This window comes from Myotis myotis, unplaced genomic scaffold, assembly GCF_014108235.1.
Source record: "Myotis myotis isolate mMyoMyo1 unplaced genomic scaffold, mMyoMyo1.p scaffold_m19_p_19, whole genome shotgun sequence".
NCBI classification, from domain to species: domain Eukaryota; kingdom Metazoa; phylum Chordata; class Mammalia; order Chiroptera; family Vespertilionidae; genus Myotis; species Myotis myotis.
Window position 1 is genome coordinate 37174549 of NW_023416323.1, and position 23693 is coordinate 37198241.

General features: G+C 53.8%; 1 protein-coding gene across 1 annotated transcript; it reads right to left on the reverse strand.

The window, feature by feature from the left end:
• Positions 1–791: 791 nt before the first annotated feature.
• On the reverse strand, positions 792–22848 carry ADGRG5 (adhesion G protein-coupled receptor G5). Its single transcript, XM_036346878.1, has 12 exons — positions 22739–22848; positions 11691–11791; positions 11433–11511; positions 10152–10308; positions 9441–9560; positions 8630–8743; positions 7098–7250; positions 6073–6194; positions 5560–5828; positions 3561–3678; positions 2656–2933; positions 792–2289 (listed from the first exon to the last, which is right to left on the reverse strand). The coding sequence occupies exons 2-12, from the start codon at positions 11752–11754 to the stop codon at positions 2189–2191; spliced, it is 1575 nt and encodes a 524-aa protein (XP_036202771.1). The 5' UTR covers positions 11755–11791; positions 22739–22848; the 3' UTR covers positions 792–2188.
• Positions 22849–23693: the final 845 nt, after the last annotated feature.

A 23693-nucleotide genomic window follows, 5' to 3' on the forward strand; every position in this document is an offset into this window, starting at 1 on the left:
TCACTCATCCCTGCCCCCACATATGGTGGGGCATTTCCCGGAAGTGGTCCCACCCCAAAGCCTGGACCCCAATGGGGTTCCAGGCCACAATTCTGGGGCCGTTTCCTGGAACCACCAAACCCATTTCGTGTCACCGTGGCCACATCCTCTCTTGAGTAGCCCTGGGCTTAGACCCCAGGCCCCAGCGAGGGGTGAAAAGGGAGGTCCGGGCAAGGCCTCCCCATCACTAGGCTGCCAACCCAACCTAGGTCACCGCTCCCCGGAGCTGCCCAAGAGAGGGCCTGAGAGTTTCCATGATCCCTGAGCACCCTAATTAGCATGGGAGCCACCCCAAGACCTGGGGAGCGTTGTACAGGTCAAGGCTGGCTAAACTAGGGGGACTCAAATGGGGGCTCACATCATCCTGATAGAGGTGGGGGCACACTCTGCTTGGAGTCAGAGCGGGAAAGACACTTTCTCTACGGGGCAATTAGAGCGATTTCCTGGAAGAAGTGACCAAGGGCCGTCAGGTATTTAAGTAGAGCGGAGGATCCGGGAATGGAAGGGTGGGGACAGGTGGCAACAGCCTGGAGGCTGAGTTGTGTGGGGAAGGTTCCTAAAACAGCAGAAGGCCAGCGAGGCTGGAGCAGAGGGCACTCTGGGGGAGGGGGAGGAGGTGGCCAGGCCGAGGGGCGGCAGAACATACCCCACGAGGAGCTGGGCCCGGGATGCTGAGCAGACCTGGGGCTTGGACAGGTTGGCCTCTGAGACTCACCTGACGCCGTTAGTCATAATAGCCAAAGTGCTCACCGTCACCATAGTAACATTTATTGCGCTCTTACTCTGTGCTCAGCCTCTTTATATGGAGTATTTCATTGAACCTTCAAAATCAGTCCCCCTGTTGCCCCTATTTACAGGCGGGGAAACTAAGGCACAAGGAGGTTGATGGCTCGTGGCAGAGCTGGCATTTGAGCCCCACCAGTCCGGCTCCAGAGCCACTGACCACCGCGTGAAGGGCCGTTTGCATCAAGGAATGAACAGAGGGCATAACCAGAGGGATCCAGCTTCCATTCCTTCCCTGTGCCATTCAAAGTCATTAAAACCTGTCCCATGGCCCGGAGCTGGGCGCTGAGAGGTGTGCCCAGAGCACAAGACCCAAGAGCCAGAGAGGCCGCTGTGTTGGGTAAAGAGGGAAATGGCTGTGAACAGCGCTGACAGCCCTCCTCCTGGGCACTCAGCAGGCGCAGTCCTGGAGGCAGAACCCCTCCCTCTGGTGGGTCCTGTTCCCAGACCGGCCATCCCAGCATTTCCAGGAGCGGTTCTGGTGCCAATAGCCTCTGAGCGCAGGTCAACAGCGCCCCCTGGTGTGCAGTCTCGGAAAGGCTCCGGCTTCATCAGTTTCCCACTCGGTAGAACAGATAGGTCAAGGGCCTGACCTTGGATTTAGAACCCACACCCTAGGCCTAGCGAGGGAAATCCAATTCTATCCATTTGTCAAATAGCCGGCCACGGAGGCCCAGCTGGCTCAGGTGTAGGGCAAAGAGGCAACCCCTTCTACCCCTGGAAGCCCCGTGGCCCTGGCCGCTGGTCTAAATGGCCTTGGAGACTTGGGAGGTCTGGAGGGAGGGGAGGCCTCTGGGAAGGACGGGGCTTCCTGATCTCTGAGAACTGTGGCCGTGGAGTTGGGGTCATTATAGTTTTGGGGGGATTAAAGGGAAAGAGGCCTTGAGCATAGGGGGGTGGCCCAGCCGGACGATGCAGTTAACGGGGCCCACTGTGACCCTCCTCCTCCCCGGCCTTACTCAGGCTTCACAAAGCTCTCAGTCTAGGCAGGACCAGAGCCATCTGCTTCGTGTCAGATGCGGAAACCGAGGGTCCATGAGAAGTGACAGGCCCAACATCACACAGTAAGACCCTGAGCCAGGCCGGGTAACATGGCCTCCTGGCTCCCAAGCCAGAGCTCTGTCCATAAGCCAGGCACCAGGGCGAAGTTTGTTGCCCCCCATGGGGTTGGACCTGCCCCCGAGTAGAATGCCAAGGGCACAGTCTGGGCATTTCCGTCTGGGCCGGGGAAGCCACGGAGGTGGACAGCCTCCCTAGAGGGCACAGGGCTCTGGTGTCCAGCAGCTGGCCTGCCACCCTCTCTGGCGGAAGCCAGGGCCTCAGATGCAGGCAGCTGGAGCGGCTGGGGATCCGGCCGCGGTGCAGACTAGTGCATCATCTGGGAGGTGCTGAACGCCTCCTTCTCGGCCTCCTTCTCGGCCTCCGCATGACACCTCTGGGAGCAGAACCACAGGAAGAGGAAGAACCCTGCAAGCAAAGGGCTGGTCAGTGAGCGCATCGCGGGGGCATCGTGGCCTCTCCCAGGATCCTCCTTGGTTGGGTGAGTTGGGCCTCCCTGAGGCCCTGCACTCATTCTTGGGATTCTTTGCTGCTGGAGGCCAGGAGGGGTGGAGCATGGGAGCGGGAGGTCCGGCCACTGCTAGTCTAGAGGGAGCCTTTGTGCAGGTTGCAAAGCGGCACCTCCTGCTCTGGGGGGACGTAGCCCCTCACCAGCTCCTCCTGGGGCTGGACGTCAGCCCCTGACTCGCCCTGGACCTGAGCCTTTCCGCAGTGAACACCTACCAGGTGTGCACGCCACCACCCCGCCTCCCCCAGGCCGCCCCCAGGACCCACCGTAGAGAGAGTTGAAGATGGTAAAGAGGAAGAGCTGGGGCAGCAGGAAGACGCCAAAGGAGAAGAAGGCCAGGGCCCAGGTGGTGCCCAGCAGCACGGTGAGGCCCAGCACGGTGACGGTGTCCCTGCAGGCCCGCGAGCCTGGCGCCTCCTCCCGCGCCTTCAGTCTGCGCAGGGTCCGCAGTGCCCAGGCCAGCACCACCAGGTTGAAAAGGGTCGTGAGGCCACCGTAGCCCATGACCAGGACGTGGTGCACCCCGGGGTTCCGCACCCAGCATCTGCAGGGGAGGGCGAAGGTCAGGGCGCTGTGGCTCTGGGACTGGGGAAACCGCGGGCTCTTGGGCCTCGGGACTGCCTCTTGAACCCTGGCCAGTGTCTCAGCACAGGCCTCCTGTTCCTTGCCTGACTGCACACGGGTGAAGTCCTGGGCCGGCTTTCCGGCCAGGCCTCCAGGACAGGACCCACCTGCCACCTGGGCCCCTGCCTACAGCCCCCCGTGCCTCCTTCCCAGCCCTTTGCCTCCCCAGGACACCCTCATGACCTGTGTTGCCTTTGCCACAGTCAGACACGGTGTCACATACTTTCGAGAGATTAGCCCAGTCAATCCTCATGATGACTCTATCATGAGGCAGGTCTGCAATCATCCCCATTCTACAGATGAGGAAACCGAGGCTCTGGCTTAGGAACACACACTAGTCAGAGGCAAAGATGGGACTTGAAGCCCTCTGGTCTGAGCCCAGAGCCTGTGCCCCTGACTGTCAGCATGAGAACAGCCAAGTAGTGCAGGTGGTTGCAGCCACCTCAGGGCTCCAGGCACCCCCTTTCAGAAGACACAGCCAGGGCCCTGCCTGCAGACACCCTGTTCAGGGCCCCCAGGAGCCTGCCACAGCCTGGCGCGCACTCACATGGACATGTGCTGGAAGCCCGTGCTGTTCCCCTGGCTGTGGGAGAGAGGGATCGTGTGGCGGCCGTAAGCTGAGCTCTTGATGGCAAGGAGGAGCAGCACCAGGAGGGCAGGGACCCCTGAGGAGAGGGACAGAGGCTCAGCATCTGCCAGGAGACCCCAGGGACGGACTGGTGGTGGGTCCCTGTGGCTGCTGAGACAGAACTCCACTGGGAGAGGGGTGGGTAGAGAGAGTCTGTTCCGAGCCCCCAGCCCGTCCTGTGGTCCAGCTTCAGAGCAATCAGCCTGGAGATCTCAGAGAAGGCTGTTCTCCCAGGTGATGGGGGTGAGGGCTCTGAGGTGGGACAGGGGTGGCAGCAGTGGTGGCCACACTGGGAGGTGGTGACTGGGAACTAAAGGGAGAGAGGATTGAGGAACAGGTCATAGAGGGGCTAGGATGGTGCTAGAGAAACAATGACAGTGGTGCCCGAGATAGTGGTGAAGGTGAGGATGAGGATGGTGGCGATGATGGAGGGTGGGGTGGGGGGAGATGTAGTTAAAATGGTGGTGGAGGTAACGGTGGTGTTGGAGGTAGAGGTGGTGGAGAGAGAAGTAGTGGAGGTGATGGAGGTAAAGGTGGTGGAGGTGATGGTGATGGAGATGATGGTGGTGATGGAGGCAGAGGTGGTGGAGGTAGAGGTGGTGGAGGTGATGGTGGTGGAGGTAGAGGTGGTGGAGGAAGAGGTGTTGGAGGTGGTATTGGTGTTGGAGGTAGAGGTGGTGGAGGTGGTATTGGTGTTGGAGGTGGTATTGGTGTTGGAGGTAGAGGTGGTGGAGGTAGAGGTGGTGGAGGTGGTATTGGTGTTGGAGGTGGTATTGGTGTTGGAGGTGGTATTGGTGTTGGAGGTAGAGGTGGTGGAGGAAGAGGTGGTGGAGGAAGAGGTGGTGGAGGTGATGGTGGTGGAGGTAGAGGTGTTGGAGGTGGTATTGGTGTTGGAGGTAGAGGTGGTGGAGGTGATGGTGGTGGAGGTAGAGGTGGTGGAGGAAGAGGTGTTGGAGGTGGTATTGGTGTTGGAGGTAGAGGTGGTGGAGGTGGTATTGGTGTTGGAGGTGGTATTGGTGTTGGAGGTAGAGGTGGTGGAGGTAGAGGTGGTGGAGGTGGTATTGGTGTTGGAGGTGGTATTGGTGTTGGAGGTGGTATTGGTGTTGGAGATAGAGGTGGTGGAGGAAGAGGTGGTGGAGGTGATGGTGGTGGAGGTAGAGGTGTTGGAGGTGGTATTGGTGTTGGAGGTAGAGGTGGTGGAGGTGGTATTGGTGTTGGAGGTGGTATTGGTGTTGGAGGTGGTATTGGTGTTGGAGGTAGAGGTGGTGGAGGTAGAGGTGGTGGAGGTGGTATTGGTGTTGGAGGTGGTATTGGTGTTGGAGGTAGAGGTGTTGGAGGTAGAGGTGGTGGAGGAAGAGGTGGTGGAGGTGATGGTGGTGGAGGTAGAGGTGTTGGAGGTAGAGGTGGTGGAGGTAGAGGTGGTGGAGGTGATGGTGGTGTTGGAGGTAGAGGTGTTGGAGATAGAGGTAGTGGATGTAGAGGTGGTGGAGGAAGAGGTGGTGGAGGTAGAGGTGGTGGAGGAAGAGGTGGTGGAGGTGATGGTGGTGTTGGGGGTAGAGGTGGTGGAGGAAGAGGTGTTGGATGTGGTATTGGTGTTGGAGGTAGAGGTGTTGGAGGTAGAGGTGTTGGAGGTAGAGGTGTTGGAGGTAGAGGTGGTGGAGGTAGAGGTGGTGGAGGTGATGGTGGTGTTGGGGGTAGAGGTGGTGGAGGTTAAAGCCATGGCAGACACAGTGGTGTTGGAGGTGGACGTGAGATAAGAACAGTAACGTAGGAAGTGGTGGTGAGTGTTGGCGGGATGATGACGGTGGTCCTGCAGTGGTCATGATGAGGAGGAGGAAGGGAAGGAGAAGGACAGGCGGGCAGATGCTCAGTGCAGCTGGAAGTCTCGGGGAGCAGGAGGGAGGGAGGCTGGGCTTACCCCAGCCCACTGCGCAGAGCTTGAGCACGTATCTCCGGACGTAGATGTTGTAGACACGCCCCAGGAGAAGGTAGAGGTTGAAGCCTTCGATGGCCATCCAGGTGAGGCAGCTGAGCAGCGCGAAGTGCAGGATGGCGCCCAGTGCCACGCATGCTGCCCCGGGCACGGAGGGCAAGGCCAGCGCGGGGCTCAGCAGGAAGGCGACATTCAGGAGCAGCACGGAGGCATGCAGGTGCATGTGGATGCGTGTGATGAAGTTACTCTGCTTCCTGTGGGTGGGAGCGTGGCCCTTGGTGGCCTGGGGACACCACCCAGGCCTGGGCTCAGAGACACACAGTGACGGGGACACAGGTCGAGGCGGGCAGGGAGCCACCAGCAGCCACGCGGTGAGGCTGGTCCCCTGCCTTGCGGCCCCCGCCCTCTGGAGAAACCCATCCCACTCTGGGGGACCAAGCAGAAACGAAGGAGAAGTGCTGAGCAGCCGTGGTGGGCAGGCCTGGCACCGGGGCATACCTGGCGTGGAAGTGCAGCAGGAGGGTGAGCAGGGAGGCCACGATGGAGATGCTGCAGCCCACGAAGGAAATGTAGGTGAGAGGTGCCAGCAGCTCCGCCGGGAGCGGGGCTGGGGAGAATTGCTGTGGGAGAGACGGGGGACTGGAGACCAGGGCATGGAAATGCCTCCCGCCAGGCTCAATCGGAGACCTGCCAAGACCCCAGGTCCGACCCCATTGCCCCACAATCCTCACCATGGTCCTGGCTCGAAAAAAAGCCGTGGCAGCCCTAACCGGTTTGGCTCAGTGGATAGAGCGTCGGCCTGCGGACTCAAGGGTCCCAGGTTCGATTCCGGTCAAGGGCATGTACCTTGGCTGCAAGCACATCCCCAGTAGGGGGTGTGCAGGAGGCAGCTGATCAATGTTTCTCGCTCATTGATGTTTCTAACTCTATCACTCTCTCTTCCTCTCTGTAAAAAATCAATAAAACATATTTAAAAAAGAAAAAAAAAAGCCATGGCAGACACTGGCTTTCCAACCTCCCAAATCCCGTCTCCCACCTCCACTGTCCCTGCGAGATCTCCCCTGCCTCTGCGAGAGCCTCCCTTCCCTCACTGTCCATACATGTAGGTGGACCCACCGCTTCTCCCACTGCTGTGCACAGGTGCACCACTCCTGGCCCGTGAGAGCCCTCCCTCCTCCTGTCCACAGCGATTGGTTAAGGGATAGGCAGGTGACACACTCTAGGCTGGTGGGACTCAATCACAAGAATGTGACCGGCAGAAATGAGTCAGAGAGGCTATCATTCCACTGGCCTAAAAGCTAGTAGGACGTGAGGCCTGTCTTGGTGATAGTGAGCCCCTGGATCAAGCCATACCTGAAGCCTAACCCAGCCTTTTCAGGAACATAAACCCATCACTTTCCACCCCACCCCCAAGCTCATTTGAGTTGGATTTCCAGCCTTTGCCCTGCTAGTCTGTCCTGAGAAGCAACTCGGGGGCCTTCTGCAACTCTGACCACCCTCAGCCCGGCTGCAAGCACACATACCATGAGAACAGCAAAGTAGCTGAGGTGGTTGCAGCGACAGAGCACCTGGGAAGGTGAGGGCTGCTCTGTGCGACAGCCCTCAGGGCTCCAGAGCCCCCAGTGGAGCTCGCTGGCTCCCTCCTTCCAGAAGACACAGGTCACGTTGTAGTCTTCCTAAGGGGAGATGCAGGAGTTGGGTGCATCCAAGGGGTCCAGGGGAGGGGTCAGGGTCTGGAAATCGTGGGGGCCAAAGCTGACTCGACTGCATCCTTGTCAACCTTTTACCAGGTACTGGCTGGGCTTTGCCATCAGGCAGACCCAGATTCTAGCCCCGCCTCCACCATGGACTCTAAGAGTGACTTGGGCACACACATAGGTTCTCTGAGCCTCAGTTTATTCATCTGCAAAATGGGACCATTTATACCAAGTCATAAGGATAGTGGAAAAATTAAAGGCAATGAGGAATCTTGAGTGCCCAGCTCTGGCGTCTACAGTTGGTGCTCTATAATCAACTGTCCCCTTCTGCCTCCTCCCTGTGGGGAATAACGGTGGTCCAGAGCCTTCCCAGTGGGGGGAGAGAGATTCGTCCACAGGCAACCATGACACCAAGCCATGTGGGTGGAGGGTGGGGATATGACACAGACGGTGCCATGGAAAACCACAGGAGGGGCAGAGGAGTCCTGAGGAGGCAAGGGACGATTCGGGGACTGAGGCCTTGGAGGACATGCTGGGTTACAACAGGATGGAGGGGACCACAGCGGCCAAGGCCCAGAGGAATGAAAGGAAAGGATGATGGTGAAATCGAGAGTGCAGAGAGGAGGCTGATGGGAATATGGGGCCGGAGCACACAGGCTCTAGGGCTTTTCGGAATGCCAGGGACAGAAGGGCAGGGGCCTGCAGCCCTACCTCCTGCTTCCCGTATCAGTGTCTGCACTTCTCTTAAGGGCCCACCCCGCCCACAAGGGCAGGTCAGATGAATCCAGCCTGGCCCCTGGGCCCTGTGACCCAGGCCTGGCCAATCCACACAGTCCATCCTCCTGGGCACAGTGACAGTTGAGGGATGGACATGTGACCAAACTGGACCTTTAGGACGCCATTCAGGGACCTGGCAAGGAAGACCCTCTGAGAAGAGGGGAAGAAAGTCCGACCCTTCAGCTGCCTTCGTGCCACCGAGTGGAGAGCCAAGGCAGGAAACCATTGCTGAGAGATGGAGAGAGACTGAGTCCTGATGGCACCATATCAGCCCCTGGATCCAGCCGTGCCTGAAGCCAGCCCTGCCCTGGACATTCCATGTACACGAGCCAATAAGTTATCTTTTGTGCTTGAGTTGCTGGAGTTGGTTTTCTATCACCTGCCACTCAAAGAATCCTGACTAATGCCATGAGTAGAAGCTTCGCTCTCTCATTTCTTTGGTAAGAATTTTCAAAGTGTGATGGATTTAAAACCATTTGTTTCCAAGATGGTCCCGCAGGTTTGAGTTTGGCAAACCCGTGTGCACCAGGACAGTCTTAAAGGGGCAGGACGGGGTGGAAATGGGGACGTCCCCACGGTACCAGGCTTTGGTTGTGCCAGAGGCTGATGTTGATGGGCTCCATGAGGTTGTCCACGTGTTCACTGCCCAGCTGGGCCCCCAGGACATAGTCGTTGAGCAGAGATGAGTTGTCATTCTGGAAGGGTGACAGAAGAAGGGCTGACTAGAGGGGACGTGAGGACACCTGGACGAGGTCCCAGAGCCCCCCTTCTCCAGGCCCTCCTCCCTGGCTGAGAGGAGTAGCATGCTTTCATATGGCCAACATGAGCCAACCTCCGGGCCTTTGCACATGCCGCCCCCTCCGCCTGGAAAGCTGTCCTCTGACCACCCCCTGCTCCACCTCCCCTCTGTGTACCCTCCACTTTACCACTATCCTAACTCACTTTCCATGCCAAGGTTAAAAGACACCTTCTCCAGAAGCCCTCCCGGATTGCCCATGGGAACAACCCCGACCCCACCCTGCCTCACCCATCACTTTGCATCTCTGTGGTTATAATCAACCTTGAGCTAAAATTAAGTCTCTAAGGTCCTAGTGTAACTGTCAAGATCGAGGGTTCTCTGAGGACAGGGACCTTGGGGCCTTGTTCTGCCTCCTGCCTAGGGACATGCACATACAGAAGTAGGTTTCTTAGGTCTCGTTTGCACATTGTTATCACTGCCTCCCACCATTCTGCTGACACTGAGGCCGGAGAGAGGCCATGGCGGTTCCGGTGGCACAGTGGGCTGGTCCCTCTGATGCTGGTCCCCACCCAGAGCCCCGGTGGTGGCGTGGATGCTGCAGGGCCCCCAGGAAGAGGCCAGTGCCATCCTGCTGGGCCCCCCATGGCACTGACCGGGAAAAACCTGTTGTTGAAGAAGTACATGCAGATGAGACGCAGCTCCCTGCGGCGTGTCCTGCAGGCCTGCTTCGTCAGCTCAGTGGGGAACTGCATGGCATGCCTGGCCCTGGCGGCCTGCGGAGGGCCAGCGAGGCTGAGCTCGGGTCCCAGGGCCTCCAGGTCAGCCCAACACCTTCCCTGGCCCCCACTCCCTGTGAAGCCCTCCCGGCCTCACCCCGGCATTTCTTTCCCCGGAGCCTCCCGCTGCAAAACCCTCCTCCTGGCTGCACCTCCTCCAAACTTGCCGAGATCCAGGTCTTCCCTCCGGGCAGCTCTGGCCTTGAATTTGGGTCACTTGCCTCACCAACTGGGTCCCCAGAGGATGGAGCTTCCCCCCAACCGACCCCCCAGCACCCAGGCATTCAGCAGGAATCACACCAGCATCCTCAAAGGAGCCCCATCCCCTGGCCTCTCCCACGGCTGCCGCTGCCGCCACCCACCATCCCTGCAGAGGCAGGACGAGGACGCTGACGTAGAGGGGCCATCAAACACCCCCATTTCTGTCACTCACATGAGGAACACCAGCCCCATTTTACAGAAAAGGCAACTCAGCTACTGGGACAGAGCCCTGATGGATGGATCCTGGGGAAAGTTCAGACCTTACACCCCTGCAGGATTTCAGGGGTGGAGGCCCTGGCCACCCCCCATGTCCTGGCCATCTCTGACCTGGGGTTCGCGATCCAGAGCATCGCTGTACAGCGAGAGGCCGGCAAAGTCGCAGCCCAGCTTGAAGGCCAGCGTCTGAATGGTGGACGTCTGCAAGGTGAGGTTGGAGCCCTGGAAGGTGGCATTCAGCAGGCTGTACTCCAGACCATGGACGAGACTGAGGGCGAGAGAGGTGACCAGATCTTGGAAAGGGGGTAGGCTGAGTGGGGGTCCAGACAGCCTGAGAGCATAGGGCTTTCCCCACCCACACTCATGTCACTCCCGCCTGTGGGCTTTTGCACATACAGTGTCCCTGGCACACTCTTACCTCCCCACCCCACTCATTTCCTTCTCCTGATTAACTCTGGATCAGGTCCCAGTTTGTTGACACCTCCTCCAGGAAGCCTTCCTTGGCTGCTCCATGTTGACTGATTGAAGTGCCCCATAGTCCCCAGGCTTCCCTGGCCAGTCGTCAGCATTGGCCTCTCAGCCAGAGCTGCTCGGCCTTTAGGTCACAGACTCGAGAGACTAGCCTGAGTTTTAGAGCCCCTTCTAAGAAATATGCACAGCAATCCATGATTCTGCACCTGGCTTCATGACACCCCTGGTTAAGGGCCCCCAACCACATAGTAAACTTGATGGGGGCAATGAGATATGTCTATCCTGCACCTCCAGAGCCTAGTGTCAGGCACATAGTAGGCCCTCAATGAATGCATGTTGAATAAATGAATTAATAGTCTACACTAGCCAGGCTGGCATGACTCAGCAGTCGACCTATGAACCAGGAGGTCACGGTTCAATTCCTACTCAGGGCACATGCCCGGGTTGCAGGCTCCATCCCCAGGAGGGGGTGTGCGGGAGGCAGTCAATCAGTGATTCTCTACCATCATTGATGTTTCTACTTCTTTCTCCCTCTCCTTTCCTCTCTGAAATCAGTGTGTGTGTAATCTGAGTGGCCAGATTATTATGACCGGCCAGATTATTATGACCACCCCGTCAGTACAATGAAGTGAATTAGTTATGCAAATAATAATAATAATAAAACCTTGAGGGTATTTGCTTAGGAAGGTTTCAATATTCAGTATTTTTGGAAGTGTCAATGAAGTACTGATGGGGTGGTCATAATAATCTGGCCGGTCATAATACTCTGGCCACTCAATATGTGTGTGTATATATATGTATATATATATATATATATTTAATAGTCTACACTAGACCAACTTTGGACCACTGATTCAAGCTACAAGCGTGGAGTGGGAGGCACAGCTGCCTCTAGGTGGCGAGGAGGGACACACAACTCACTGGGCAGGGTTAGTTGAGGTTTGTCTCCTGGGCACCTGCTCCATTCTCTTCATCCAGCGCAGGGGTTCTTGGGCTCCCTCTGTGGGAAGCGGGCCAGACCCCCACCTCAGCCTCTGTCCGGAGCTGCCCCCGGCCCCAGGGCCTGTGACTCCCCCACCCCGGCTGAGACGGCTGGTTCACCGCCCTCTCAATCTCCCTTGGTCCGAGGCCTTCCCTTTCCCGTCCCAGCCAGGGGTCTGGGCAAGGGCTGCCTCTCACCTTCTTCCCCGCTCTGAGACGTTACAAAGCCCAGGCAAAGGAAAAGGACCGCACGGCAATCCATGTCCCGGCCAGGTCTCCTCCACCAACCAGCTCCTGCCCTGGAAGGGGGCGCGTGTCACCCCCCAGGTCAGAGGGTGACCTCGGACTTCTTGGGGTCTGGCATGTCCCAAGGGGGGGGACACACAGCATCTTGTTTGATCCCCATGACTCCTGCCTTTCGCAGATGAGGAGACCGAGGCTCAGAGAGCTCCGCTTGAGGCCGCCTGAAGCCAGGGCTCTGTGAATCCAGAATCCTTGACAAGTTCCTAACGCCTGCCATTGGCAGTTCTGCCTGAGTCACTCCACCCTCCCCAAAAAATGGGTTTTCTAGGGGCTTCCCCCACGGCTCTGACCTCACCTGGGGGAAGTTGCTTGGGAGCAAGCAACCCCTAACCCTGTCCAAGCCTGTTGTTAACCCATCATGTGACTTTGAGCAAGGATCTAGCCCTCTCCGCCCTCATTTTCCTCGGTTTTAAATTTTGTTGTTGTTAATCCTCATTGGAGGGTATTTTTCCATTGAATTTTAGAAAAAGTGGAAGGGAGAGACAGAGAGAGAGAGGAACATGGATGTGAGAGACACATCAAGTGGCTTCCTGACCAGGGCTGGGGATGGAGACTGCAACCAAGGCATGAGCCCTTGACCGGAATCAAACCTAAGACCCATTACTCCTCAGGCCCCAGCTCTATCCTCTGAGCCAAACTAGCTAGGGCTCCTCGGTTTTAAAATGAACTAATAGCCCTGGCTCGTTTGGCTCAGTGGATAGAGCGTTGGCCTGGGGACTGAAGGTCCCAGGTCTGATTCCGGTCAAGGGCACATCCCTGGGTTGTGGGCTCGGTCCCCGGTGGGGGGTGTGGAGGAGGCAGCCGATTGATGAGTCTCATTATTGATGTTTCGATCTCTCTCTCCCTCTTCCTTCTTCTCTGAAATCAATAAAAATATATATTTCAAAAAAAAACGAACTAATAAACTTCTGCTTAAGGGCAGCCAACGTATGGCTCTCCTCAGAAGCTCCATGAAAAGGAGAGTAAGTAAATAAAACAGACACCAAGCCACACAGACACGCGATGGGACAGACGACAACGGCAGACCAGTGTCGTCGGCAAAACTAGGAGGCTACCAACCAGGTGAGAAATGCAGCAGAGCCCAGCACGTCTAACCCGAGTGCCCGCAGTGGGGAGCGGGGTGGCGGGGTGGGGGGAAGGGACCGTGGGCAGCCAGCCAGCTCAAGCCTCACGACCTTGCAAGCCCTTGAGACGCAGATGCAGCAGGAACCTCGGAAGGCAGGGATGGAGGGCGAGGCTGAGAGTGGGGTGCTTGGCTGTGAGTCTTTCAGATGACCACCTTGGCCCGCAGCTCTCCTCGGGCCCTTGACTCGCCGGGAGCCCTCCTCACCACACGGCCATCCTCAGCCCACCCCAGCACAGTTCTCTCCCGGGAGATGGTGCACGTAGAGGACCTGAGAGCAAAGGCGGGTGTCACTGGTACAATGAAGCCATGTCCCCACCCTGCCTCCTCCTCCACGCAGCCCCCAGGAGACCACAGCAGCCATGGTGATGATGCCCAAACAGGAGAGAAGTCTGCTCTGAAGAGCTCACCATTTCAAGAACAGTATCCTACAGTTACTGGTGTTTTTAAATATATATATAGTATTTTTTTTTATTGATTTCAGAGAGGAAGGGAGAGGGAGAGAGAGATAGAGAGAGAGAGAGAGAGAGAGAGAGAGAGAGAGAGAGAGAGAGAGAGAGAGGAACATCAATGATGAGAGAGAATCATGGATTGGCTGCCTCCTGCACACCCCACACTGGGGATCGGGCCCCCAACCTGGGCATGTGCCCTGATCGGGAATTGGACCGTGACCTCCTGGTTCACAGGTCGATGCTTAATCACTGCGCCATGCCAGCCGGGCTAGTAACTGATGCTTTGGTGTTCCTCGATAAAATGGCCAGGACCAAACTTACGGCGAAGCTTCAGCAGTCACGGAGCCCTGCCAGGCAAATGAGTTTATAGTGCTCTGCTCTTAAAGAGGCGTGGTCAGCCAAGACCACTAGGTCTTTTAAAACATGCCACCCACTCCCCCAGGAGGCTGCCGGAGGATGTGCGCCACCAAAATGAGGGAGTAAATCATGGGAGAAGACTTAGGGTTCCAGAAACCGCGCCCCCACGAGGAGCGGTGAGGCTACTCCTCAGAGAATGGGTGAGAGAAGGCCCGGGTTGATGGCTGGACAGCAGGACGAGGACACATCCTGTTCAGACGGCAGCAGGCGCCAAGAAGGCTCCAGAAGGCGGCCTCGAAGAATAAAAGAAGGAGGAAGAGAATAAACGGACTAGCTAGCGGGTTTGGACACCTAAGAAAATTATTTTGAGAAATGCCCTATAAAAAGCTTGCAAATGAAAGATAAAAATGAGCCGTTAATTTCAGAAAAAAAACAAGTTGTACAAGGAAGAACATGTAATCTTGCTCCACACATTGACTTAACCGGGGATAAAATTTATACAGTCATAATGAAAACACGGAAGGGGAGGTTTCCTTTTTCTAATTGTGTGAAAACCATATGACAATGATTTCAACTCCCACTGGCGATGTCGCGAGCCACAGGAGAACATCGCCCCCGCCGTGGCGCTGGAGAAAGCCAAGCAATGAACAAAATTACTTTCTGAGCCTTTTGGAGAGCGGCGGGCACCAGGTCACCGAGGAAACTGGCGGGCTTGTGGCCAACGAGCCCTTCAAGGATGAACTGTTTCACCTTTGACAGAGGGAGAGGAAGTTGCCACCAAAAAAGAAAAAGAAAAAATAAGAAAACAACTGATATCGTAATGAATTATTAAAGACTGTGAACTAGACTGGCAGTTTGGGGCCCCTTGGGGGCCCCAGATACTAGGGGAGTCTATTTCTTCCCACCGTTTTCTACTGGGTGCATATGGGAGGGATGCAGCCGATCTATGCTTCACTCTCACATCGATGTTTTCCTCTCTCCCTCTCCCTTCCTCTCTCTCGAAAATCAATAAAAACATATTTAATGATAATACGAATTCTACAAAAATTCTTCCAGGAAAAAATAAGTAAAAGGCAAAGAAAGAAATAACAAGATCGTAAACATATCCTTTCAGAAAATAAAGGAGGCTGGAATGCTTCCAAACTCATTTTATGCCAATATTAGTGTGGTGCCCAAAACAGCCATGGGCATCACAAGAAAACCACAGACCAGTACCCCTCATGAATATAAATCAAATCAAAATCAAAATCCCTGCTGGGTATTTTGTAGAAATTGACAAGCTGATTCTAAAATTTATATTAAAAAGCAAAGGACCTAGCCCTAGCCGGTTTGGCTCAATGGATAGAGCATTGGCCTGCGAACCAAAGGGTCCCGGGTTCGATTCTGGTCAAGGGCATGTACCTTGGTTGCAGGTTCCTCCCCAGCCTGGGCCCCAGTCAGGGCTCATGCAGGAGGCAGCCAATCGATGTGTTTCTTTCACATCAATGTTTCTGTCTTTCCCCCTCTCTTCCACTCTCTCTAAAAATCAATGGAAAAATATCCTTGGGAGAGGATTAAAAACAAACAAACAAAAAGGACCTGCAATAGCCAAGACAATTTTGAAAAGGAAGAACAAAGTTGGCATCACACTAGTGATTTCAGGGCTCAGTATAAAGCTACAGTAATCAAGGTAGTGTGTTCCTGGCATACGGCTAGACATACAGATGAATGAAACAGAATAGCGTCCAAAAGTATATCCAGATAAATATGATAAATTGAGTTTTGACCAAGATGCAAAGGTAATTTGATGGAGAGAAGATAGTCTTTCCAATAAGTGGTTCTGGAATAAATGGATATTCCATGCCAAAAACGAAAAAGAACTTGGACCCATACGTTGCAGCATATACAAAATTTAACTCAAAATGGATCATAGATTGAAATATCAAAACAAAGTATAAAACTTCTTGGGGGGGAAAGGAGAAAATCTTTCTGACTTTAGGTTAGGCAAAAATTCTTAGAAATACCACCAAGCGAGGTCCTTAGGGAAATGCAAATAAAGAATCTAACATCTCAAGGGAATCGGTGGGTGACGCCTACAAACTTTTCATTCTGCTTATCCTCTGACCCAGGAAACCCATTTTTATGAATTTATCCTATAGAAATAATAGGGCAAGCCAGGAATGTATACATAGAGAGACATTTTTCGAAAAATATATTTTTATCGCCTGGTCGGCCTGACTCAGTGGTTGACCGTCAGCCTATGAACAGGGAGGTCACGGTTCAATTCCCTCTCAGGGCACATGTCGTGGTTGCAGGCTCAAACCTCAGTGTGGGGCGTGCAGGAGGCAGCCGATCCATGATTCTCTCTTATCATTGATGTTCCTATCTCTTTCTCCCTTACTCTCAATCCCCAATGAGACAGAATCATGGATCGGCTGCCTCCTGCATGCCCCACACTGGGGATCGAGCCTGCAACCCAGGCCTGTGCCCTGAGCAGGAATGGTCGACGCTCAACCACTGAGCCAGGCTGGCCTGGCGATTGAGAGATATTTATAAATACAATTGTTAATCATAAAGAAAAAATGGAAACTATGTAAATGTCTACCCATAAAGAAATTGTTAAATAAATTACTAGGTGTACCGTTAATAATGCAGATTTTTTCGATAGATGGAGTTACACATATGTTGATATATATGCAATTTGATATGTATGCTATTTTGTTGTATTGACAATAAGCTTCAAAACTTTCATATGTCAAAATTTCTGAAGGTGTTAACATCATAGATATTTTTACGCTTAAAAATGTCAAATTTCGTGCCAAAAAAAAGAGCATTTACGGGAAGTTTTAATTCATTACTTTATTTTGAAGAAAAGTGCTGCTGAACACTTCGGAAAGCTTATGGTGAACATGCTCCATCTCAAGATACTTGTGAACGCTGGTTTAAATGCTTTAAAAGTGATGATTTCGATGTGAAAGACAAAGAACGTCCAGGTCAACCGAAAAAGTTTGAAGACCAACAATTACAAGCATTATTGGATGAGTCAAAAACAACTTGCAGACAGATTAAACGTTGCTCAGCAAACAATTTCCGGTCATTTACAAGCAATGGGAAAGATTTTAAAGAAACGAAAATGGGTGCCACATCAACTGAATGAAAGACAAATGGAAAACCGAAAAGTCATCAGTAAAATGTTGCTTCAACAGCACAAAAGAAAGTCTTTTTTTGCATCCAATTATGGCTGGCGATGAAAAGTGGATTTATTCTGAGAATCCCAAATGCACAAAATCATGGGTCGATCCAGGTCAACCATCAACATCGACAGCAAGGCCAAATCGCTTTGGAAAGAAGACAATGCTCTGTGTTTGGTGGGATCAGGAAGGTGTGGTGTATTATGAGCTTCCAAAACCAGGTGAAACCATTAATACTGATCGCTACCAACAACAAATAATCAATTTGAACCACGCTTTGATCATAAAACCACCAGAATGGGCCAGAAGACACAGCAAAGTAATTTTGCTTCATGATGACGCACCATCACACACTTCAAAACCAGTTAAAGACACGTTAAGAGATCTTGCCTGGGAAGTATGAACCCACCCGCCGTATTCACCAGACCTCGCTCCTTCTTGTTACCACTTGTTCCGATCGAAGGCACACGCACTTTCTGAGCAGCACTTCAAAACGTAAGAAGACGTGGAAAATTGGGTCTCTGAATGGTTTGCCTCAAAACAAGAAAAGTTCTATTGGGATGGTATCCACAAATTACCTGGAAGATGGGGAAAATGTGTAGCTAGCGATGGACATTACTTTGAATGAAGCACTTTTGATGTTTCTATTTTCTTTGATTATAAAATCCGCAGTATTAACCAGTAAAGCGTCAATCTGACTTTTTAACCAGTATCCGCATTATTAACCGGTACCGGTTAAAAATTCGGATTGACCATTTACTGGTTAAATTTTGTAATCAAAGAAAACACGATAATTTCAAGAGAAACATCAAAAGTGCTTCATTCAAAGTAATGTCCATCGCTAGCTACACATTTCCCCCATCTTCCAGATAATTTGTGGAGACCGTCCCAATAGAACTTTTCTTGTTTTGAGGCAGACCATTCAGAGACCCAATTTTCCACTTCTTCGTACGTTTTGAAGTGCTGCTCAGAAAGTGCATGTGCCTTCGATCGGAACAAGTGGTCATCAGAAGGAGCAAGACAACAAAATAGCATGAAAACATATCGAATCGCATATATGTCAACATACGTGTAACTCCATCTATTGAAAAAAATCTGCATTATTAACCAGTACATGGGTACAGTTCAATGCCACTTTGGAAAACAGTTTGGCTGTTTCTTATAAAACTGAACACGCACCTACCATATGACCCAGCCACCGCACATCTGGGCATTTATCCCAGAGAAATAAAAATCCATGTTCACACAATAGGAACTTCATAGCAGCTTTGTTCGCAATTACCCGACACTGGAACTGCTCCCAATATCCCTTCCGTGGGGAGATGGTTAAATAAACTGGGGTCCATTCCTGCCGTGAAAGACAAATCAGCAATTGAAACGATGGATACACGCAACTTGGATGGGTCTCCATGGAATTATGCTGACTACACCCCCAAAAAAGCCAATCTCAAAATGTTGCATACTGTTCAGTGATGGTTTTGTATCTTGATTGTGGTTTGGGTTACATACGTCATCAAATTGCACAGAACTAAACACACACACGCACAGACAAATGAGTGTGTATAAAACAGATGAAATCTGAATAAAGTGTGTAAATTGTACCAAAGTCCATTTCCTGGTTTTGATATTGTACGAGAGGTATGCAAGATATTACCATGGGAGCCCAGCTGGTGTGGCTCAGTGGTTGAGCGTCGACCTATGAACCCGGAGATCACGGTTCGATTCCTGGTCAGGGCATATGCCCTTGTTTCGGGCTCAATCCCCAGTGTGGGGCATGCAGGAGGTAGCCGATCAATGATTCTCTCTCATCATTGATCTCTCTCTCCTACTCTCCCTTCCTCTCTCTCTAAAATCAATTAAAAACATCTTTTTTAAAAAGAGAGAGAGAGAAGCAGCATGGAGTGGAAAGAAAAAGTTGAAAATAACACACATAATAAAATCACATTTCTGGAAAATTATGTTCCTATGCATGTTTTAGCCCATGAGGATACCTAGAAAAATGGATGCCAAGATGTTAATAATGATATTTGAAAGAAGAGGGCTTTTACTTTCTTATTTACAAGTTGAATTTTCTATAACAAACATGTATTCTCTTCACAACAAAAAAACAAATTGGAGGGAAAAAATTTTAATTTTGGAGAGAGAGAAACTTCAATCAGCTGCCTCCCTCACGGGTCCCAACCAGGGATCGAACCTGCCACCTGGATATGTGCCCATCCCTGGAGTCAAACCCGAAACCTTTTGGTGTATGGGATGATGCTCCAACCATCAGAGCCACCTAGCCAGGACTGCCCTTGTTTGGGGCTTATTGTGTGTATCAGTCATTTCAAACGCTGAATTGTATTTCTCGGCATGAATCGACCCCAGTTTGTTTAACCATTTATATTGGGCTAGACTTTTCCTTGTCAATTCCTAGAAAAATCTTTACCTAATAGGAAAATTAGCTCTTTGTTTATTATTTGAGTTGCAAATCTTTATCCTGGTTTGTCATTTTTGCCTTTTGCCTTTATACACGGCCTTTTGCCGTGTACACGTACATATAATTGTTTTGGCCCATGTCCATGAGTTTTTTCTTTTTTTCTCTCTCTCTCTCTCCCTCCACACCCACCACCTCACCCACACCCCCAAGAGCTGTAATAAAAATTACTAGTATGTTCTGTTTGGGCTTCTGGTTTTTGAGTCATTGCTAAAAAGGCCTTCCCACTCTAACATTATGAAGGGATTCCTTTACGTTTCTCCTAGTAGTTTTAAGGTTTCATTATTTACTACATAATCTCTGGTCCATATGCATTGAACCTTGGACTACAGTGTGAGGTATGGATTCTGGGTGTTTTTCCCCCCCGGTGGTCATTCATTTGTCTTCACGTTATTATTAATGTGTGTGTGTGTGTGTGTGTGTGTGTGTGTGTGTGTGTACAGAGAGGAGATGGGGGGAAAGGTGTGAAAGGAAGCCACTGAATGAAACCACAGGAAGGTTTGAAATGTTTCAGGTGAGAAAGCTGGGGACCTGCAGAAAAGACCTGAGGCCAGTGGTCGGCCAACTGCAGCTCTCGAGCCACATGCGGCTCTTTGGCCCCTTGAGCGTCGCCACGAAGTTTCCATCGCACTGTACGCGCACGCCCGCACGTGGTAGTTTGTGGAAGAGCCACACTCAAGGGGCCGCAGTTTGCCGACCACTGCCTTAGGCCATCGTGTCCACCCTCTCAAAGTAGGAATGGGGACACTGAGGCCCAGATGGTGGTGTAGATATGACCCCCAGGATCTCTGGACCTCAAGGCTGACACAGAGGGAAGAAGAGACTGACCTCACCACGCAGCTGGGGAAATCAGGCGGAAGCAGAAGTGACGCTTCTCCAGGCTCCCCAAATAGAAGCTGTGGTTTCCCCCCCTTTCTCAGGAGCAAACCACCATCTTCACTTCTGCTTGCAACCCCAACATCCCAGTCGCCATCCCCCGAGAGGCACCGCCCACTGATCCCCCACACCCTTGGCCATCTCCATCAACCCACCACCCCCGTCACCCCACACCCTTGGCCATCTCCATCAACCACCACCCCTCATCACCCCACACCCTTGGCCATCTCCATCAATCCACCACCCCCGTCACCCCACACCCTTGGCCATCTCCATCAACCCACCACCCCCGTCACCCCACACCCTTGGCCATCTCCATCAATCCACCACCCCCGTCACCCCACACCCTTGGCCATCTCCATCAACCCACCACCCCCATCACCCCACACCCTTGGCCATCTCCATCAACCCACCACCCCCGTCACCCCACACCCTTGGCCATCTCCATCAACCACCACCCCCGTCACCCCACACCCTTGGCCATCTCCATCAACCACCACCCCCGTCACCCCACACCCTTGGCCATCTCCATCAACCCACCCCCCCCATCACCCCACACCCTTGGCCATCTCCATCAACCCACCACCCCCATCACCCCATACCCTTGCCCATCTCCATCAACCCACCACCCCCATCACCCCACACCCTTGGCCATCTCCATCAACTGCCATCCCTGTCACCCCACACCCTTGGCCACCTCCATCTACCCATTGCCCTGCAATTCATAACAGAGGATGTTAGGACTGTAGGGCAATACAATCCTTAACGGCCATTTGTAAGCTTCCCGCCACAGGAGAACAAAAGACCAGAAAAAAACCCACTGGACTCCAGGAGTCAGACCATACAAGGATCGGAAATTATCCTGAAGACACCTGATCACCTGCATTCCACCCGCATTCCAAGCCCACATTCCACGCCCACCCACTCAGCCCCCAGACCCACTCAGGACAAGTGTCCCGCCAGGGACTGCATATCGGAGTGAAACTGCAGCTCCTGGCTGCTGCCATCACCCACCCAGGGTCCGCTTGGCTGGGTGCTGGGCAGCCCTTCCCTTTGGAGAGCCCATCCCCCACCCCCTTTCCCTTAAACCAATCTCATTTTCTTTCATCACCGGCTGAGATAGCTGGTGAGCCTGCCTGCAGACCCCACCCACCACGTTCACTTTCACTTTGTTCAGCTGGGCTGGTTCCTCTTGGCATCCACCTAACAGAGGGCCCTTGGGAAACAGGAAACCCTGACCTGACTTCCAAGGGGGTCCCAATGGACGGGGTGGGGGATGCGGGGTGGAGGGGTGGTTGGGGGGGGCGGGGGGGGGCTGAGCACGGCACAGGGGTGTGCCTGGTGTTCCCCAGAGGTCAAGCTGGGACTCCAGCCCATGGCTCCAGACTCCAAGTCAGAAGCTGCCCCCGCCCCTGGCAGCCTCCCAGCAGCTGAGCTGCTGCGTGGGCGAGTGAGGCCCTATTGAGCCAGGGGAGAGATAAGGAGACCTTTGCAGCAGAGCCTTTGGAGGATGCAAATTTGACAGCCAGTTCCGGTTTTCAGGGCGGGGCTGTGACGCCAACACAACCCCCAGCAAGTACCCTGACCTCCCTTGTGCTTCGGGTTTTCTCATCTGTAACGTGAGGCCACGGAGACCTATTTCCCAGGGAGAGAGACTCAAACAACCTTTTCCATGGCACATGGCTGGGAATCAGCGCCTGAGCCGAGGGCCCTGGCCAGGAGTACATCTCGGGAGCCCCTGCCTTCCTCCGGGAGCTGACCCCGCACCCGCAGCCCACCCTCTCCCCAAGGCATCAGGGCCTGCGGAGCCCCACCCATCGCTTCCAACAGCTGCTCCTGACAGCCACCAGCTGGAGCCCCACCTCCGGCCTCACCCTGGCCCCGTGGTCTTTGCAGACAAGCCCTGACAGGTGTGGTTATTGGCCCATTTCACAGGTAGGGAAAGCAAGACCATGCCCAAGCCCAACAGGGCGTCTGAGACCCAGACAGCACCGGAGCCATTTCCCTGGGACGCTCTGTCCCCAGGCTCCAGTCCGGGCCCCTGCAAGAGGAACTGCCCAGCTCCAATTTGCTCAGCCAAACAAACCCTCTGCCAGCACTTGATCTGGTCACCTGAAGTGCAGGTAACTGGACTAGCCCCATTTGACAGATGAGGACACTGAGGTCCAGAAGAGAAAGGTCCAATAGCTTGCCCCAGGCCACAGGGGGAGAGTTAACATTTGAGCTCAGCACCTACCAACCCCTTAATTTAAATTGCCTTTTTTTCCCCCCCAAAAAACATCCATCTCTACATTCCCCTCCATTCAAAGTTGCCACGGGGAGCCCAGAAACTGGTGAACGGCATGAAGGTAGGTGCCAGGCTTGCAGCTCCGGGCAAGTCCCCAGCCTAGTACCGCCGGGGTCGGGGCCTGGCCAGTGCCTGCTGGGAACCTGCAGAGGAGGAAGAGAGCTGGGGAGTGGGGAGAGAGAGGCCCAGAGGAGGAGCTGACCTGTGAATCGGCTGCCGTCCGCCTGGTCTGCCTGCAGTCTCGCTGCCTTCTCCCCTCTGCAGGAGGAAGGGGAAGTAGCACCTTGTGCCGGGATCTCCTCTCTGCTCTGTTCACCCCACGCCCGCAAACCCCTACACTTCTCTCTGCTCTCTTCACCCCACCGCATACCGCGCTCTAGCTTCACTTCTTCTTTCCCGCCAGAGGCCTTTTGCTTCCTCTGCACCGACAGCTATCCGCCTTTGATCTGGAGACCCGGGGCCCGCAGCAGGCGGGTGCTCGGAGTCTGTGGGGGAGGGAGGAAGGCTGGCCAGCGCGCTCCAAGGCCCACCTCAGCTCTGCAGCCGTGGGCAAGGGGCGCCACCTCTCTGAGCCTCAGTTTCCCCATCTGTAGGAAAGGGAGAATGACCCCTGCCTGACCTGACAGTCGATGAGATTGGTGAGGCAAGGACCGCAGGCAAGGGCTGGGCAGACTGCCTGGGTTCAAACGCCAGGCCCACCACTTACAGACACACCTGCCTGGCACTGAAACCTCAGTTTCCCCCTGTAAAACGGACATAGTGACAGCACCACGGCATGGGGCAGTGTGGGACTTATTATACAAGGCGATGCTGCACAGTCACCGTAAGTACTCCATAAGCCCTCAGTGACCCACAGGTGGGGAGCCTGAGGCCTGGAACGGACAAGGACAGAGCCCCTGGGGAAGGGACTCACCAAGGGCAGGGCTCAGAAAACGTGGCCAGAAGAGTGGGGCTGGAAGGCTGGCCAGCTTCTCCTCGATCCAGGGGCCTGGACAAGCCTGTCCTCCACCAGCCACTTCCTCCCGGGGACCCTAAGGGACAGGGGGAGGTGTCTGATGCGTTGGTGGGAAGACAGTGTCTCTCCCCTGTCTGGGCCCCATCCAGACTCCCTGGGAAAATTCTGACTCAGAAACCTGCTTCCTACCCCTGGGGGTCGG

What these genes read in the sequence shown, in the direction of transcription:
- ADGRG5 (XM_036346878.1), bottom strand. Translation starts at nt 11,754, where the DNA reads ATGGATTGCCGTGCGGTCCTTTTCCTTTGCCTGGGCTTTGTAACGTCT. An exon ending in TCAACAACAGGTTTTTCCCG is followed by an intron (nt 8,744 to 9,440) that starts GTCAGTGCCATG and finishes TCACCCTTCCAG; the next exon opens with AATGACAACTCATCTCTGCT. An exon ending in CATCTTCAACTCTCTCTACG is followed by an intron (nt 2,290 to 2,655) that starts GTGGGTCCTGGG and finishes CTTTGCTTGCAG; the next exon opens with GGTTCTTCCTCTTCCTGTGG.